The sequence below is a fragment of the Corvus cornix genome, chromosome 1A (genome assembly GCF_000738735.6).
Source record: "Corvus cornix cornix isolate S_Up_H32 chromosome 1A, ASM73873v5, whole genome shotgun sequence".
NCBI classification, from domain to species: Eukaryota; Metazoa; Chordata; class Aves; order Passeriformes; family Corvidae; genus Corvus; species Corvus cornix.
In genome coordinates this window covers 35,313,280-35,333,224 of record NC_047057.1, presented here as the reverse complement: position 1 = coordinate 35,333,224, position 19,945 = coordinate 35,313,280, and the positions used below count along the sequence as shown (strand labels likewise).

The 19,945-nt window shown below is 39.8% G+C and overlaps 1 protein-coding gene across 1 annotated transcript; it reads left to right on the top strand.

Annotated features, from left to right (window-relative positions):
• The first annotated feature begins 1,711 nt into the window (after positions 1–1,711).
• Positions 1,712–19,358, top strand: TSPAN8 (tetraspanin 8). Its single transcript, XM_019279799.3, has 9 exons — positions 1,712–1,793; positions 2,033–2,219; positions 7,641–7,700; positions 10,276–10,398; positions 11,030–11,104; positions 11,190–11,297; positions 13,017–13,163; positions 16,444–16,527; positions 19,085–19,358. Exons 2-9 carry the CDS (start codon positions 2,160–2,162, stop codon positions 19,136–19,138), a joined length of 711 nt encoding a protein of 236 aa, XP_019135344.1. The 5' UTR covers positions 1,712–1,793; positions 2,033–2,159; the 3' UTR covers positions 19,139–19,358.
• Positions 19,359–19,945: the final 587 nt, after the last annotated feature.

Here is a 19,945-nt window from a genome sequence, read left to right as displayed (position 1 = left end):
TTAAATATATATATGAAAGATGTAGGAATTGTAGGAAAGACAGATAGAAACTGAGTTTCTACTCCGCAGCTGTAATTTAGAATGTTGTAAACTGGGATCTTACCAGAATTTGCTTGTTGTTATGTTCAATAGGCTTATTAAAAAAAACCAACCCCAAAAAACCCCCTAAAAAACCCAAAACCCCCAACCCATGCCAAGAAAACCCCCCAAACCCACTAAAACCAAAACCAAGAAACAGCAGAAGTTCTGGGCATTTGTGTGTGAAAGGCCCTTGCATACTGTCCTTTTTTGAAGAGCCAGTGGGAATGCTCATGCTTGCCTCCTATATTATTATTGCCCTAGCACATTTTCCCTCAGACATCTCTGACTAAATGTCTGGGCTAAGCACCTCCTAGCCAACAGTGCTGCATCTCAAGCCTTCCTTGATCAGTATCTACTCTGTGTGAAGATTTACTGCAGCGTAGTTTGTGGTACACAATGTCATTTCTGAACTACACTTAAAATAAACTTATTTTATTGCAATTGTATGGTCTGATTGCAGACTTATCTTTTCAAATCCTGTATCGTCTGTGATTCCCTTACAACCTTTCATGGTCCTTTTGATACATTTTTATACGGCCGTTTAAACTTTTCTCATTATTCATCTGTGACTACAGCATCCCTCCGTAAAGTCACCCACATTTCTCAATTTACGTATTTGTGGAGTGTGTTAGATCTAAACTGTACCACACAGTTGTTTCTCCCAATCCTTACAAAATCTGTATTTCATGAGAGCAATTATTTTTAGGAACATTCTCAGAATTAGGGTGAACACTTGAAATCAGGTAGTAAGACAGTTGATATCCTAGAGTTATAACGAAGAGTATTACTCCAGAAAGGAGCACAGGAAGTCATAGGCAGGTATAGATCCACTCCTGAAAATGGGAAAGCTAGTTAAGAGAGCAGCTGGAGGGAGTTGTTTTAAGTGTAGAGTACTGGTGATTTTATTGTGGGTCCTACAGAAGCCAGATTCTAAGTTACATCTTTTTGTCACCATCTGTAGGTGTGTTATATACTAACACTTCCCATTTTTTTTTCAAATACAGAGAGCAGAACCGAGGAACAGGAATTGACATTGAAAACAGGGTTTGGGCTGAGTGGACTTGATAAAACCGTTCAGATCAGTGTGCCCATAATCTCTCACACTGTGTCCACCTCCAAAATTAAAGCTTTATTTTGTGACAAACTCAGAGAAACCTGTGTCTGACCCTCATTCCTACAAGCACTGCTCTATGAGGCTTCTTCAGAAAATAGGCTGATTAAAAAAACCAACAAAAATACCTTTATTTTTCCCTCAAGATTCCTAGTTGGAGGGACACAGAAGAAAACAAACAAGACAAAGCCCAAACCGAATGAAATAAGCTTATTGCCTTGCCTTCTGGAATGAGTCTAGTTCCTATTTCTGAGAGGTATCCTGCATCTAATGCCAGAACTAGGATTACCACGCTGGGGTTCAAAACACTTCTGGAAACCTGCACAGTCGGACATTTTGTGCACAATGCTCGGAGTCCTGGGGTCCTGACTTGGTGAGGAAGGGGAAAAGGATCTGAAGTAGATAGAGGGAGAAAATGTTGGCAGATGCCTTGCCCCACCTCTGCTAGGATAAACCAGACCCATCCCTTTATGCCGGTTGAATATCTGAAGCGGAAGTGTGAACACAACTGAATGAATGCTGGCAGTGAACACAAGGCAGTGAAAGAGTAAACCCTGCAATGTAAAGAACTGCAATCATTTCAACCTCCTCTTAAAAGCAGGTCTGTAAAATATTTTTATGATCACTTGCCGAACTATAGCTTTTGCTTCATTATTTACTTTTGAGGTGTAGGGTAAGTAATAGGATTATTACAGAGAAGTACAAATCACAAGACACAGTAAGAGCCTGTGGTGATAACAACTTGTAGTGCTTCCCCAATGCTTGGTTAATGTTTACCTGTGGTAAAGCAACTACTTAAGCAATTGTGGATAACTCGGTCATAATTTTTGCTTTCGGTAGCAGAGCACGGTGTAATTTGACGTGGTTTGAGAGGTTTTCTGAAGACACAAGAACAACTTTTATATCAAGGTCAAACTCTTAGGAAAGCTTCTTCTGCGGCACTTGTTTTTGTCTCAGCTTGTCGAAAATGGCGGGTGTAAGCAGCTGCATTAAGTACTCCATGTTTGTCTTCAACTTCTTATTTTGGGTAAGTTAGCGTTTAAACTGTTATTAGTAATGCATGAAATGTGTTCCCCATTGTCTGAATGCTGTAGTTAAAAGAATTGTAAGGAAAATAGAGCATAAGTGGAACCAGAGTACGATTCTAAATCAGGGAGGGGAGAATATATTTAACTTTTGCCCTTCCCTTTGTCTTTTTTCATCTAAACACTTTTCCCTCTGCATTCAAAAGTAGACAAGCCACAAGTCTGTCTCCCTGCTCATCTTGTGCCTCCCATGTTAAAGGACATCACTCATCTCAGTCAGAATGTAAGAGACTCTCCAATAACAATGCACAGTTCTCATCCTTTTATTGCTGCTGTTGGCATGCAAGATCCTGAATATGTAGTTGCAACAGAAAATATGGAAAATTCACTTGAATTTTTAGCCTCCTAATTGATAAACGGTTTTCATATCCTTCTTTGTGGTTCTTTGCTTTACATTCAGTGCATAATTAGTTTCTGATGGTGGGCAGTAAATGTTTGTAAGAATGTATGAGCTGGCAGTACTGCCAACAGCTGTACCAAGGCCGATACAGCACAGCACAGGCCAATACAGCAGGCAGGTTTCTGGGTGTTATTTGAACCATATTTGTTTATTTATCACATCTTATCTGGGTTGCAAGAATTTCAGGTCCTGGAAGCTCTGGAAAGGTTTGAGTTAAAGAATGTTTCTGTCATGGTTCAACCTCACTGTCAGATTTCCTGACAGAGATTTTTCAGGTTCACCAGGGGTTCACTGAAACCAGAAGAGGAACTACTAGACACATTATGGGCTTTGCCTCAAGGGATTTTTTTCAAGTGAAAAGGTGATACCATTCAAAAGGGACCACAAACAGTAGCCTTGGAAAATCTGTGGCTAGACCAAATTCTTTGGTTGCTTATGAACCTCACAAAGAAATTCCTGACAGACCAGCAATGGTTTGGACTGTGTCCCCCAGTTTCTTCCTCCACTTCTATCAAGGCAGATTGAAGATTTTTGACATTTGTGTTGAAGTTTTTATGCAACAATACTTACAAGAATCTATAAGCTTCTGAATTTGAATTCCTGTTCCTCAGGAAGTTTTTCCTGTTTTTGTGGTTTGACCCCAATGAGAAACCAAGTACCACGCAGATGCTCACTCACTCCCCCACCAGCAGGATCGGAGACAGAATTGGAGGTTTAAAAGCTGGAAAATTCATGAGTTGACATAAAGACAGTTTAATAGGGAAAGCAAAAGCCATACATGCAAGCAAAAAAGCCCAAGGAATTAATTCCCTGCTTCACATGGGCAGGCAGATGTTCAGCCATCTCTGGGATGGCAGGGCCCCATAAAGTGAAATGTTTACTTGCGAACACAAATGTCATCACTTCAAACATCCTCTGCCTTTCTCCTTCTTCCTCCCAGATTTATCTACTGAGCATGATGTCAAATGGTTTGGAACATTCCTGTGGTCAGCTATGGTATTCTGTCCAGGGTGTGTCTCCTCCCAACTTCCCACGCACCCCCAGTCCCCTCACCAGAGTAGCAGTATGAAAGGAGAAAGAAAACTCGATGTAAGCCCTGCTCAGCAATAACAAAAACTTCTCTATATTATGAACCCTGTGTTCAGCACAAATCCAAAACACAGCCCTATACCAGCCACTGTGAAGAAAATTACCCCAGCCAAAACCAGCACACCTGTTCACATTCATCTGTGTTTACTGTAAGCTAAAACATGGGGAAATGTCTCAGACTAGCATCAGAAAAGCTCCAAACTACTTCTAGAACGAACACTGGAGTAATGTCCCGTGCCCCCAGAGACAGTATGGATTTCCTAGGGTAAAAAAAGGGGTGGGATCCTGGGGGAGCCTTGAAACAAGCATGTGTGAAACAAACTTCCTATCTTTATACCAAAGTTGGAAAACCCATACTGTATTCTGAGTAAGAGAATGCTGAGAGTATTCGCTGTGCATGTGACTGCCTGGATGGAACAGAGAAAGACAGGAATGCAACTGTAGTTAACTCTTTTAAAGGAAGCCGTTTAGCACTATTAAGATAGGGAAGAATGAAACAGAGAAGGACAGGAATGCAGCTATAGTTAATTATTTTTAGGAAGATGTTAAGTTTAGCATGATCAAGATCAGGAAGAACAGATGTATGGGCTGACAAAACTGAATTTTTTGGTTCACAGTCCTGTCTCTAATTCCTGGAAATCATTAAACTGCAATAGTAAGGTAGAGGGAACAGAGATGATTTTTCAGCCACTTGTCCCACAGCTGCTTTCTCTAGTGTACAAGGCAGTTGACAAGTGGAAAATTATTGATACTGGGAAATGAAGGTGACATTAACCTTAATAGATAAGAATGACGGCTGCCTATTTACCTGGTGTCCTTTCATTTTATGCCCTTTGCAATCTATCAGGGAGTGGCCCCTCTTAGAAGACTCAGGAATGGTCTTCCTAGCCTTCTGATTACTTTTTCTAAGCAGCTCATGCAGCATCACACTAAATGTGCAAGCCCTGGAATAGCCTAAGATAGCTCTGCAAATTGACTTTGGCTTCACTACATAACATGTGTCCCCTGGGCATCTACATACCCACGAGCCCCATGTTGGGCTCCAGCACACAAATAGAGTTTTTCATCTTCCTAGTTTGGTGAAAAATAGCTGACTAGGCTTTTAAAGACCTGTGCTTTGGAACTAGGTGCCTATATGGAATTTCTAACAGTCCTTAAATTAACCCTTGTTAGTTCTAACACGTCAGATTTTTCTTCTTTCCCTTCTTTGGAGCTCGCAGGATATCCAGTCTTACCTGCCGTCCTCATTGTGTCAACTTCTGCTACTCCACATCATGCAAAATTGTAGAACTACCTTTTTTTTCCCACCGAATACTGATGTCTGACACTAGTTTGAAGCAACATAGTTAGTGACGGAGCATCTTTGATCAGTTGTTAATACCAGACTTGCAGTCCCAGCTACAAACAAAGTGGCCCCTTCCCCGAACCTTGATGTGAACATCTCAATCCCTGAAGTAGCAACGCATGCTTAGCAGGTTTGCTGAGCCAGAGACCACATTCTCTGTAGGACCTTCCTCGAGCTGTAATTTCAGGTGTCTCAAGGAAGTGTTCCAGTCGAATGTTTTCTTTAACAGAAGCAACCTTGTACAAGTTCCTCCTGATATCCTCGAACTGAATGTTTGAAAAGGGTGTGCCAATGGAGGAAATTCCCCATAAATTTGGTATTTGTGTGTATGAGAATTGCAGAGTCTTAATATACTGTTGGTTCAGCACTATGTCAGGCTCATCTGAGGTGATATTGATTTAACTAACTAGGCTGTATTTCCTCATCACACCAAAACTGAAAGCTTGAGGAGGACCTACCAAATTTGAGGGAAGCAGTACTGTTGCTGTTCAGTTTATGAGACTGAGATAAGACCAGTGATTCTTTATCAAGGGTTAAGGCAAAAATACCATAGCCATCTAGTTTCGGGAAAATGGGTGAAGACATTTTCAAATAAGCTAATTTTATTCCATTGGAAAACACTGGTGGTTCATTAAAAATGAAATTTCCTGAAATGAATTTTATTTACTTGAAACTTTATTTTAAGAAAACTCAAAAATTAAGATGGAGTATTCCAGCAAACTTGACATGTTCAGCTTGGGCTCTTTGGGAACAGACCATTTTTATTTGCTATTTCACAATAGCAAATAAAATATTTATTTGCTTTTCGTTGTGTGTTTTTGTACACTTTGTATACTATGAAAATAAACAGAAACAAACCATTAAGATTTTACTGAAATGGAGAATTTTTTACCAACCTAAAAACTCTATTTTAAAAATTAAAATATGTGCACATCTTACTAAAATTTTGATTTATAAATGATGTGTCTATTTTTACGTGGAGGAAATAGTGTAACATTTGCATCTGATTGATGAGTTCCTGTACATTTAGCTAAATTTGCTTCTACTACTCTGCTGTACTTTTATGGGAGGTGCTATGTAATAAAAAAGACAGTGTGACAAACTCTCTTTGGATTTGTACCTGTAGACTCTTCAGTGGAAATTTTCACATTAGCAAGCCCATGTTATCTAGTGAATAGCCACACCACTCACACAGTGCTGCTGAACAAGACCAAAATGTACAGTCATATGATACCATCAGTTTCTAGGCAGATTCAGCAGGATTCAAAAGGTTTCAGTGGGGAGTTCTAGTTAAATCTGATAACATGCTATAGTTGTCATTGACTGTACAACTTTCCTTTTCAGGTTTAAAATGTGCCTATAGGAGCTTTACTTAGATCAGGAAAATGTGTGGTACCCATGTCTGAGTGCTGGCTCTATTCCATATTCAATAATCTGCTAAAGTCATTGACGCTGAATATTATGTGAAAACTTCTGTAAGGGAAGTATTTTTAAGAAAAAATATCTAAAAGATATAAAAATAACTATTTTAATTTCAATAGTCCCAGTCTTCAAGGGAAATTCATAACAACATTTCAGGGCCATTTATGACTTGAGTATTAGTGGCAGACGGAGATAATTCTAAATCTGATTAGTCCCTGGTCCTCAGTGATGTCTCTTTCCTACCAGTCATCTCAGTAGACACAAACCTTACACCTGAGTAGTCTCTTGGTTACCTATGTCCAACACTTAATAAAGAGAAATTCTGTGCAAGAATCATCAGCACCAAGGTTAGGAATAGAGTGACTGGCACACAGGGGAATGGTACCTCAATGATCGATGAAATAGGAGCACAACTAGGGATGAGGGAATGTGTCTGGACCTGGGATTCATCTTCCCTGACTTCAACATCTTAAGGCAAGTCATCCTGGCCAAACATTCTCATGTACAAGACCAAGTTGTACTTGGCTGTTTTCTATAAAAATATAATGGAAACAATTACTCTAGGCATTTTATGAGGACTATTCTAAGGATTGGAGATGGTCAGATATTGCTGCATTTGAAACAGCAGAAAGAATTTATTTAGAACTTTTCCTGATAGCTTTATCCTAGAGAATGTCTCCAGATATGTGTCCTGAATAAATCTAGAAACAACAATTATGCAAACATCCCTTATCAAATCTCATGTTTCCATTATACAAGAAACAACATTCTTTACAGACACCTTTTACACATACAATAGCAATTTATATTACTCTCTCACCTGACAGAATTTCTGTGTGCTTCCCAAACACATGTATAAATCATCATGAAAATTCATAGTCCTCTGAGGTAGAAACATCAGGGATTTGGTGCATACCTGAAGATTTAACTACACTTATGAATTTTCCTGGAAATGAATCAATATTCTCTGCTCCAGCAATTCATGTTTCTTTTGCTTTGCCAGACAAATGATTTCAGAAGTTTGGACGGCATATGGTGCAATTTGGATACTGAATGTTAGTAAAAAAGTTGCTGACCCTTCTTACTTGTCTTTATTTTCTCCCACAGGTGTGTGGTTCCATTATTCTGGGAGTCTCTATATGGATACGTGTTAGCGGTGCTCAGCAGGTAAATGCAGTCATACCAGCACCATGCAAAAGGTGGAAACCTCTGCATACACTTTAATTTCCCATGTTCATTTGCACAAATTTGCTATGTTTTTGTTGAGGTGGTTTGTGTGGGTGAAGAGGAATGCATTTTATGGCGTTAAGATTAAATATCATGGTGCAGGTAGTCAGATAAAGTGATTGATGCAAGCAGAGATAGGTGACTATGAGAAGTAGCTGCTAGTGTTATTAATGTAGTTTCATGCAGATGCACACAGATTTCTGTCTGAAAATGTGTCTCTCACCTCTAGTGAAAAATAATTACGGTTTTGTTAATGATTTTGGTGTTAGAGAGAATAATGTGGAGCCATGCAGCTCATAGACTTTTCAATGTTTTTCCCTATTAAAATAGTACATTCATATTTATTCCTAGGGTTACTCCGTATGTTTTTAGGGAATATTTTATCTTTCTCACTATATTCAATAACACAACTCTTATTTCCCTAGTAACTATAACTTTGAAAGGGAGAAAGGATTTTTCCCTTGAATTTTCAACAGCTCCTTAAAAACACCTTATCCTTTTCCCCTCATATTTATATATAAAGAGTCTTAGATGCTCAAGAGACTAGCATTACAATGTCCTAAAAGTCCTCCTGGAGGGTAGAAGAAAGACCCTGAATTGCCCTCCTGGATTTTTGTATGGGTTATTAAATTACTTCGGATATTATGACTTTTATTTTCTGCAAAGCTAGGGAAAATACAGTTTTGAGGAGCTCTTAATCTTGCAGACATGCAGCAGAGGTTGGTCCTGTTGTTGCAAAGACCCCATGGTCCTGTAGGCCCTTTTGCCCAGAGTGTACCGAATGGCACTGACTCTAAGGTTTAAGCAGTACATTTCTTCAAATGAATTTTGGCCATAGAAATGCAAATTAATTTGAAAGCTTAATTTGAATTCTTCTATTTTCAAAAAGACGTTTTTGGCCATAGTAGTGAAAAAATGGCCAGGTGTGTCATGGAAGCATTTTTTTTTCAACTTTCAGATTGAGCCTTTAGTATAGATCAAGTTGCAGTTCTTCAGATAACTCCCCTGTTGCTCTAGCACAGTCTGTCAGTTAAGAACAATAATTTTTAAGCCAGTATTTTCCCACCTGGAAATAAAAAGATGGTGGAAGTAAGAAGATAGCTTTGTATATTTCCTGCCATTTGGCTGATGACACTGTTTCCCTTAGCCAGTCCCAGATGTCTCGTCTGGCAGAGCATGGATGCAAGTGAACTCTGTTCAGGATGACACTGTGTCATCGGGTAAATTAGGTCATGGTGGAGAGTTCTGCCATTCTCTTCTGTGGAATAGGAAGAATCACAACTTTCCCTCCTCAATCAACATTTTACTAGAAGCTAAAACTGCCATACTTGATAGTTGACAATCTGTAGTATGATGCCTCAAACGATACAATGGAGCTTGGACAACCACAACTACTACCATATCTTATTTTTTTGAGAGATTTCCTATTCAGAAAGGAATATTTAAATGTGTGACAAACTGCTTTCCTGAAACGACACTTAGTACTCCCCAAAAACCTAGAATTAAGAGTCAGGACAAAAACTGAAAGCATTTTCTCACATTTTTGCCTCAAGGCAGGCAAAGTTCCCATTCAAAACCAATGTATGTTTCACCTCAGTAATAACTGAGCAGAGCATAAGGATTTGGCTGTAGATGAATAGAGCTTTCTAAGAATAAATAACAGGAGGTTCAGTCCAACTTGGAAAGGGAAAGAACAACACATTCTTCAAATTATACTTGTCTATATACCTTTGCAATTTCCATCAGAAGATACATGTGACAACTTCCAGACATTTTTGCTAATCTTGGCACCAGTCACACTGGAAAATATTCTTTGAACACTTTTCTCTATTTTGGCCTTTGGCCTTAGTCAGTCCTGTGGGAACTGAATAATTTGATATTTAATAATATTGAGGTATATGAATTGTTTAGTTGAATGTCCCACACATCAAAATAAAGTTATTATCTCTGAGGGTAATATTGGAGAGCAAGCCTGGGGAAAAAAAAAAAAGAAAAAAAAAAAGAAAGAAAGCTGCCTTGGAAAATACATCTAACTATTTCTCTAATATATCCAGCATCGCTCTGAGAAGTGTTCTCTCAGGAACAGTCACAGAGTATATTCCTGGCCTTCTAATGACAAACAGAGAGTTTTTTTCTTTAACATTTGGTTAATGTAGAAGAGGTTTTGAGATAATCAAGTCTCCTACTTCCAGTAAAAGGCAAAGATTCATTGACTGAAAACCAACTGAAAGCCCCTTTAAAGACAGAAGATCTTTATCTATTCATTTACTTTGTAAAATTGACTTTCATCTTGTGCAGAAACAAAGATTGTGAAAAAACAGATTTTACAAAGCTCTCCACCAAAACATTTGAGAAGGGAGCATTAGAGCTTTGTTTATTTATGGATCAGAATTTGTCCATAGTTGTTACTCAGTATATTTATCAGTTACAAAATAATTATCTTGTTTTGGGTAATACGGATGTTTTTAGGAGGACCTTCTTGTAGCTGGAAGATTTTTTTTCCCTCTCTTTTCAGGGGATGGACAGCAGCATGCTTGCAGGAGTTAATCTACTAATAGCCGTGGGCTCCATCATTATGGTCCTTGGCTTCCTGGGATGTTGCGGTGCTGTAAGGGAGAGCCGGTGCATGCTGATGTTGGTAGGAAAAAAACCCGTTTGTCTGCCTTTAACAGGCCACAGCTTCATTTGATGGATAGAGTCCTTGCAAGTATTATGAAACAAGAATGAGAACCTTTTAATTTAACCAAAAGCATGATTATGATCCTGTGTTTTCATTTCTTACCTTGATTTTGGGCCCCTTCTGAATTCTATTGTGGTAAAAATGATGGTTGGTCTCATCAGCAAGAAGACAAGGTCCAGAGAGACCTGGGCATGTCACTAGCTTTTCTTCTATCCAGACACCATCAAAGTTCCCTCTATCAACTTTCCCCCATTATCTATCTTATTTAATTTTATAAATTCCCAGTTGCTCCCTTTGCTGGTCCACCTAGAATGTCCTCCCTGTCCTCCTGCCCAACTCCCACCTACACACTGTTATCATGCCACTATTCTGGTGTGCGCCTTGTTTTGATCACCAGCTGAGCACACTCTGTCTCGAGCACCACTTTTTCTCATCGTCAAAGAAGAAATAATTGGAGCAGCTCTGACTGGAACATCATTCTACCTACATGGTTATTCAAGCACATGAAAGAGAAATGTTAACTTAGAAGAAATTATATCACCTTGGTCAAAAGTAATATAGTTTTCTACCCCTTCTGTTTTCTTTCCAGTTTTTCATTGGACTACTTCTGATTGTGATTCTTCAGGTCACAGGAGGTATTTTAGGAGCAGTGTACAAATCTCAGGTACAGTATTATTCAAGATTTTCATTGATGTCTTCATATAGTTTTGTTTCTTCCCAAAAAATTAATAATATATTTTAACTTGCAGGCGGAATTAGCCCTTAACCTTACTCTAACGGCAAATATGGAAGCACTGCAAAGCACTACAGGAGCAGAGAAAGAGTATCAAGAGACATTCCAGAAGTTTGAGAGAGAGGTAATTAAACAGTAAAAAAAAATGAAAGGGTTGTTATCTCTTTCATCTCTAGCATCTGTCTCTGCTTCATTTTAAGACTACTCTGTCACAGACTTGAATTTCATTCCCTGGGGATAGGGAAGGGTTTGACTTAAAGGCAAGTTGAAATACCACAGAAGGAGCTTCTGTTGTCTTGATAGGACATGGTCTTCCTGTGATGATTTCTTTGTGCAATAGTGTTGTCTGTAAGAGCAATGAAGCAAGGACACACCACATGCAAGTGAAATTGACAGTTAGCTAAGCTCTTTCATGAGAGGACTGCATGGCCCTTTCTTACAGCTTTTCCTTCTGAAGGAACATTAATCCTTCACCATATCTCAAATAAGAACACTCCAGTACTTTTAAGGAAAGATAACCCCAGGGATGAGGAAAACACAGGAGTGTATTTAATTTGGAATATCCGACTGCTATAAAGTCATTAAATGCCATGCTTTACTGTGTGACAAGTGGGAAGAAAATATGATGAGAAGTTTATTTTTGTTCTGTTTATACTTTTCCTGGCGCCCCCACCCTGCAAGATGCCAGATGGTCGACACTTAGTGTGAGCTTGCTCCAGGGTATCATGCAGAGAATTCCCTGGAATCTCATTGATATAATTGACAGCACACACCCCTTCCCCTCCCACAAGTACCTGGGCCTGTACATTGATGGAATGCCTGCTCTTCTGTGTTTTTTAGTCCCTGATGGGTGATGACTTTGATGGATAGACTTAAAGTTAATTCTTATGCTTTTAAAGACTGCTGTATGAAAGAAAATGAAACAAGGAACAATATTTAGGTGTCTTATGCTACCTCCACTTCTCCTTCCCATTCCACTTCCAGCCTTGTCCTCTGCTTCTGAGACAGCTTATTTCTTCTGATATAATAAGCAACTCTCTGGAGAGATGAGCAAAATGAAAAATACCATCATTACTGCACTAATTTTTAAATGTACCAGAACTGCTATATTGTGTCCCACAGCCTTTGCTTTTTATACAAAATTATGTGAACATTTCCAGCTGGTTTTTAATAGAGGGAGAACCTCAAACCCAACTTTGCACCCCTGAGCTTTAGGGGCTTCAATATAGTGGAGCATGAAGTGAAACTGCACCTGGTTTAGGTTTCACAAACCCCAAATGGAGCCCTGGTCTCCTCAGTCCATTTCTAATTTAAAGGGATAACCATCATTCAAAGTGGTTATTTTTCTAGATTTTGGAGTTTTATGTGCCTGAATTTTACATTTCCAGCCTGGCTTTTCAAGATGTGAAATGTGGATGATACTGGAGCCAGCAACTTACCTTCTGCAAGTATAACCAACAGAAAGAAGTCTTGATTCTCAAAACATGCTACACCCAGTGTTCCAGTTCCATTCTGGCACTGATAATTACTAGCTTTATAGTATGTAAATGTTTATTGAGCACTTTATACTGAAAATTTGGTCTTTTTTCCCCCTATCTCTTCTTTCTTTTTTTTTTTTTTTTTTTTTTTTTTTTTTTTTTTTTGACTTGTGCACTTACATTCTTATAAGTGGTATGGAAATGTAAAGGGTGTTTGAGACATACCAATTTGGGACAACTTCCACATGGAAAAAGATGAGATAAAATTTGGGTTTTGTTGTTCCTCTCAGCTCCCTCACCTACTCTCTTCAAACTGAAAATCACCTCTTTTTTAACTCTTCTCCCCATTTACTCCTTTCTTGCAGAACCAATGCTGTGGATTGCTGAATGGAGCTGAAGACTGGGGAAAAAATTTTAACAAACCTGCCTCAAAAATCTGTGAGTGTGAACTAGAGAACCCCTCTAGTTCAGACCTCTGCACCAAATATCAAGGCAGATACATCTATAAAAAGGTGAGAAAAATGTTTACTCTTCTTTCCAAAGAGCCAAGTTTTAACCCAAGGTTATCTTTGGTGACTGGCAAAGTCAGCAGTTCTGCATCTCTCTGAAAAGGGAAGGTTTTGCATTCTCTTTGTTAGCCAGAATTACCCCTGTGCCATGTGTTAAGAAATGACTGTTCATAATTTTGCTCCTTCCTCTTCCTGAGATGCTTCCAGTTTAGGCCCTTAGCAATCTGCACGGTTACTATTGATGAAAATAATCATGACTTTGGGGTCAGGGTATGCCTCTGGGTCAGAGCTGCACACCAGCTACCCTTTGGCCCTCATTCCCCTCCCAGAAGGTTATGTTCCCACTCAGGCTCATTGTGGTAGTAGAAATGTTGACTTAGAGACTTTCAAAATGCTAAGGTATATTGAAAATCAAATACAAAAAATTCAAGACCTTTGGGGTTTTATAATCCTTTAATAAAAAACCCACACTCATTTTGCAGGATCTGCTGGAAAGAAATCTTGTATATTGTAGGATTCATGGCAGAATACTCAAAGAGTGATTTCTTACAACTACAGCCTTTTGAAAATCTTAAAACAATTAATATAATAATAAGGCAAAATATCTGGTGACAGGCAACAAGAAAACACACTCAGGAGAGTACCATCTAGTAGACAGTAGAGATCCCAATTAATAAATTTCATGGTTTGCCTGTCTCCTTATGAGTAAATCTGGACTCCATGGGTATGAAAAAAAATATGAAAAAATAAGTGTGCAAAATAACTGAATAGCAAAAAATAATTGAAGTTTTACAATGCAGGTGGTGCAAAGTTTGCCAGTATGCACCTAGCACCAAGCAGGTTTTAGCAAATGTCCATTCTGGTTGTATAATTCTCCAATTGCACAGGTCCTTAGTCAGGTCCTGCCTGAGCAGTAAGTTCCTCCCCATGTAATCCCACAGAAGCAAATACTATTTCGAAGAAAAGAAACAGTCTGGTTAAGTAGAGGATGCCAGAACCCAATCTGGAAATAAGATGTATACAAAGAGGCTGTTTTGGCCACACTTTAATGTCTTTTTGGCCTCAGGCAAGCCCTCAAAGGACACATGAGAAGCCATCTGTGAAATTACTGCAGGTGCAAGATATCACAGATTTCATGGTGGTATGAGATTCTAATAGAGATATCCAACTCTTCTGATATGGGAAAAAAGATTTGAAATTCAATGCAGTTATGAGTCAGCTTAAATGAGAGGTTTTTTGGAAGAACTAGAAGACCCATGTGTTTATTGTGAGAGAGGAAATGTGGTGAAAAAATACAACTACATTTGGAGGGAAGACAGTCATAGTGTTGTAACAGCAATGTAATTTTGATGGATTTAAGCTGCACTTGGCTTTCCCTCCAGTTTGCAGAACGAGGATTGTCAGTGCCTGGAGAAAATGTAGTCACTGTAAGAACAGATGTATGCATATATGCAAAAGGAGAGTAGTCTGCTCAGAACTTCAGTAGTAGAATCATAGAATAAGCTGAGTTGGAAGGGACCCATCAGGACCATTGAATCCAGTTCCTGGCTCTGCACAGGACAGCCCCAAGAATCACACCATGTGCATGAGAGCATTGTCCAAACACTTCTTGAGCTCTGTCAGGCTTGGTGCTGTGACCACTGCCCTGGGGAGACTCTTCCAGTGCCCAGCTACCCTCTGAGTGAAGAACCTTTTCCTGATATCCAACCTAAACCTCCCCTGACTTAGCTTCATGACCTTTCCTTGAGTCCTGTCACTGTTCATGAGAGTGAAGAAGTCAGTACCTACCCCTCTGCTTCCTCTCATGACGATGCTGAAGACCCAGATGTCTCTGCTCCCAGTCTCCTCTTCTCCAGGTTGAATAGAGCAAGTGCCCTCAGCCACTCCTCATACGGCTCCCCCGTCAAGGCTCTTCACTGTCCTCACAGCCCTCCTTTGGACAATCTCTAACAGCTTTATATCTTTCATATATTATGATGCCCAAAACTGCCCCCAACACTCGAGGTGAGGTCGCCCCAGTGCAGAGCAGAGTGGGACAATCCCCTCCCTTGCCCAGCTGGTGATGCTGTGCCTGATGCACTCCAGGACAGGGATGGCCATCCTGGCTGACAGGGCACTGCTGACTCATGTTCAACTTGCCACCAACCAGATCCCCAGGTCCTTTTCCCATGGCACTGCTCTCCAGCATCTCATTCGCCAGTCTAATCACAACATAACCAGGGTTGCAAAATCCGGCACTTGACCTTGTTAAACCTCATATAATTGGTGGTTGCCCATCCCTCTGTTTTGCCGAGCTCTCTCTCTAGGGCCTTTCTGCCCTCAAGGGAGTCAACAGCTCCTCCTAGTTTAGTGCTGTTGGCAAACTTACTTAGTATTCCTTTGAGTCCTGCATCCAAGTTGTTAAAGGAACATGTTGAAGAGACTGGACCAAGGAGGGAGCCCTGCAGAATCCCTCTACTAACCAGACTCCAGCCTGATGTTACCCCCCCTTACTATAATTCTTTGTGCCTGACCCATGAGCCAGTTGCTCACCCATGGCATAACATGGTTATTTAGCTGTATGCTGGGCATTTTGTCCAGAAGGATACTGTGAGACAGCATCAAAATCTTTGCTGAAGTCCAGAAAGATTACATCTACCAGCTTTCCAAGATCAGCTCGATGGGTTATCCTGTCATAGAAGGAAATCAAGTTCAACAAGCAGGACTTTCCCCTCATGAAGCCATGCTGATCACTCTCTTACATCCAGCCCCAGTCTAAGAACACCAAACATTTGACAAAATTAATTTTTAAGCTAGGTTTTATAACCAAATATTTTTAGTTTATCCAAAGTCTAATAATAAACCTTGAAGTTTCAAATCCAAAGATTAGATTGGTGGGAAACTGAAGTTCCCTTTCAGATCTGGTCATGGCTGCCTTGGCTCTTTCCTAGTAGTGAATGATCATCAAGGGAAAGTAAGAAAAAAACACTTCTTTCCTTGTTAACTGAAAATTATGCAAACATTAGGCATTACAGCTGTATGTCTTCCTTTGAAACAGTAACTTTTTATGGTCAGCTACTAAATCTTCATGCTTGGGAAGGCAAAGACTTTCGCAGAGCATAAAGTACACATGTGCTTTCTGTGTTCATTAGCAACAAGCCAGAGTAAATTCAAATAGCCTTTCTTTAGCACAGAGTTAAAGAGAAAGAGAGAGTTTGAGAGAGTTTATTTAGAAGATTCTTTCCTATATAACCATAGAATAATGTTGCTTACCTATAATTAATAATTTTGTTTTATTTTTCAGCCTTGTGGAGAAGTGATTATGAAAATACTAAAAGACAATCTGGCCATAATTATGGGGATCTCCTTTGGACTGGCTGTTATTGAGGTACCAATGTACACTGTTAAAATATTTAGTAGCTGACAGGAAATATGTTCTACTTGGAAATACATTGGGAATGGGATTAAAACACATGGCTTGCTCAATTAATAGACAAGGGAAAACCACCTCTCAGCTATAACCTTACTGTTATTACATATAAACAGTATATGGCTGCTGAGATGCAAACTTCAGGTGGGACCAGACCACCCTGCTGCCAGTACAAGTGTATCACATGGGACATTTTCTTCAAAAAAATTGCCAGTCCTGAGGCCACGCTGTGCCCTGACACTGAGGCCCTGTGTACAGAGACGTGTGCGAATAAACAGCACAAGAAGACATGAGGGAGAATAGCCAGACTTTTCCTCCTCTTCCTCATCTTTGCTTGAGGAAAAAGTCAACTCCTAAGAAAACTTAGCCCCTAAAGTACGTATTCCTATCATTGAGAAGTTTTGATGCAAAATTATAATGCTGAGGCATTAAAACTTTAAGCATCAAGATCCTGCATGAATGTGTCTGAGTGCACACGTGTGATGCTCCATATATTCCTGTGTGTAAACCACCACAGAGTATGTGAACGGTTTATTTTAATTTCCTCACCATACACTGAAGAATAACATGCAAGATTTTCTCTGAAGAGAGGTGGAAAAGAAGTGAGGCTAACCAGTCAGCTACTTGATTTTGATTTGAATAGGAGAAAATGATAAAGAAACAGGGAATTTCATCATGATGCTTTCTTCAGTCATTTTTTTTTCTTTTCACTCTTCCTCCTTCTTTTTCCTCCACCCTCACTCTCCACCAATGGATGTTTGAGGGAAAAAAAGAAATGACAAAGATTGCTGTGGAAAGTTCAGTCTGTTACTCAAAGCAAAAACTTCTTAACATCATTGGCAGAGGATTGCTCCTCGTGGTAGAAGAGTGGACAAGAGCCCCAACTCTGTGTTTCCAGGAAAACTGGAAAACTGTGTTTCCAGGAAAATAGTAGTAAGTGGGGAAGAACTATGTAGCTGCAGCACTGGAAGAGGACAGGCCACCAACTTCTTACTCAGCACAGGCTTTGTGGTATTTAAGGAGCTATATGTGGGGGGTCAGATCTCTCACCCATATGTTTACTTTGAGGGGAAAATAGGTGAAATACACCAATATTAAATGGCCTTAAAAATATAAAAGAAGTGTAAAATTGCTTCTGTATCCCTAAGGCAAATTATAAGTCACTTTGCTCTAGTTACTGCAGTTATGTGAGCTGTAGCCTTTAGTTCATTGGCCATCATTCTTTCCTGTTTCCAGCTGCGTTTTCTGTGGTGGCTGCCTCTCCCAATCATAAAAGGATTAGAAAAAAAAAAGAATAAACAATATGAGACTCAGATAGCACAGACTGTGAGATGGTTATTTACACTTGATAAACATTTGGCCTTTCCATATTAACTCAAGCAACTGGCCTCTTGCTTAACCACCTCTCTGCTCCAGAAAATCCCAAATAAAAAGAAGTGGTCTTCCTTCCTCTGCCTGCTTCATTATACCACTTGTGGGCTGCTACTGCTTTCAGCTCACCCTACTAGTGAAAACTATACAGATAAGAAGGGCCCAGTTTCATGTGGGTGCAAGGACAAATGTGGGCATGGTATGTCAGGGAAGCCCTGTCAGTTTATTCCAGCAGTGAGTCCATCCCTTTGTCTTAGCTCTGTGTTACATATGCTCTTCTCTGTCTCTATTTTAAGTAAATAAAGTATTCCAGTGTTTATGGCTTCAAAGGTGTCAGTTGGGTGCTTTCCGTTTTTGTGGAACACCTTCACAGACTGGTTAGTTTTAAATCCAGAAGGAAGCTTTCTGATCTGATCTCACCAGCTGTCTGCCACAATTCATGGAATTTTACCCAGTAATTCCCAATACAGAAGGTGATCCTACCGAATTTTCTATTTCAAGTAACAGCTTCTTCAGTGAACTCACTATTGTTTCTAACCCAAGTCCATAAATGATAAATTTAAAATACTTGTTGCGTGATCATTTGCAACTCAAAACAGTGAGGTACGTGTACAGATGTATACCTGTATACAGTATGCACACGTATGTGTATACCTGTATACATATGCTTCACACATATAGTTACACAAAAGAGAGTGACACTAGAAAAGAAGATTTCAAAGGGAGACAACCCTTAGAATACACAGTGAACATCCCTCTAACTTTATCAGAAAAGGAAATGCTCAATTTTTGTCCAAATTCCTTGAACTTGTCAGTAATTACTGCTCCATTACAGCTAACAACTGCATTTTAAACACCCAGAGGTATGGGGTTCCCCATCCACAGAGGCAATCCATCTTTAAACAAATGAAACTTCTCCATGATGTCTGCAGTCTTACCTGTGGTATATACTGACTTCATTAAAATGTCTCTATTCTGGAGTTGTACTCTGTAAGAGCCACATTGGAAAAAATCTTCTGCATAGCAGATTTAGCCCGCATGTGAATCCAAGACATTTTCAAACAAAATATTCCCATTGTGTATCAGTTGTATCTTGGGATTTCCAGCACTGCCAAGTAATACCAGAAATATCTTTGTTTTCCAGATTCTTGGTTTGGTGTTTTCTATGACCCTCTACTGCCAGATCAGGAGAAAATGAAACTGTCAAAGTGTCAGAATGATGTCACCAGTCAAATCAAGACCTTTCTAGATAGAAGGCTAGAGATTTGGTTTGGCACATTCAGACAAATATATGCATGTCCCAGGCAGCTGTTCTGATGAAAACAGCAGCCCTTGTCCACATGATGTCTTTATCATTCATAAGACTTAATGATGTGAATATGATTTTTTTATTTGCAATAAACATCTTTGTTTATGTTTCTGAGGTGTTTATTTTGTCTGAAGACAGCAATAATGTCATGCTGAGAGTCTGATTTCACCATGTGGTGTGCCCTCATGAGTGTTGAACCACCCACAGCCAGAGTCACCATAAACAGCTGCAAACCATCATGCAGTGGCTGACTGCTCCAGGGAACTCAGGCCCCTGGGCACCTCTGCTTGTGGAGCAGGGTGTTTTCATTAAGAGAGTTGTGGGTCAGTTTGACACTTGATGTGGTCAGGGTTTTGTTACCTGTGAAAAGGGCAGGGACTAACTTGCATCGTGTCCAAATAGGAAAGCCACAGCTCCTTTCAGGGATGTTTAAATCAGTATCCTGGCAGCTGAGATGGTCGCTGTCTGGCCCAAATGATGCTTAGGTTGCATAAATAAGCTGGATGTAGTAGTATATGTTTTGCAAATAAGCATCAGTGGTAGAATCCAAGACCATGTGGAGGCAAAGCATACACAGAAGTCAAGCAGGTAAGGCTTTTCCCAGGGCGGCTGAGGCAAGTGGGTGGACAAACACAGGGCATGGCTGGCAGCACAGCAGCAGCCACATAAAGCCTGCCTACCTTTGGACTGCATGCA

Bases quoted from the DNA above. Each gene is read 5' to 3' on its own strand.
- TSPAN8 (XM_019279799.3), top strand. From the start codon at position 2,160: ATGGCGGGTGTAAGCAGCTGCATTAAGTACTCCATGTTTGTCTTCAAC. The intron at 2,220-7,640 runs GTAAGTTAGCGT...TTTCTCCCACAG, and splicing joins TCTTCAACTTCTTATTTTGG to GTGTGTGGTTCCATTATTCT. The intron at 10,399-11,029 runs GTAGGAAAAAAA...TTTTCTTTCCAG, and splicing joins GCCGGTGCATGCTGATGTTG to TTTTTCATTGGACTACTTCT.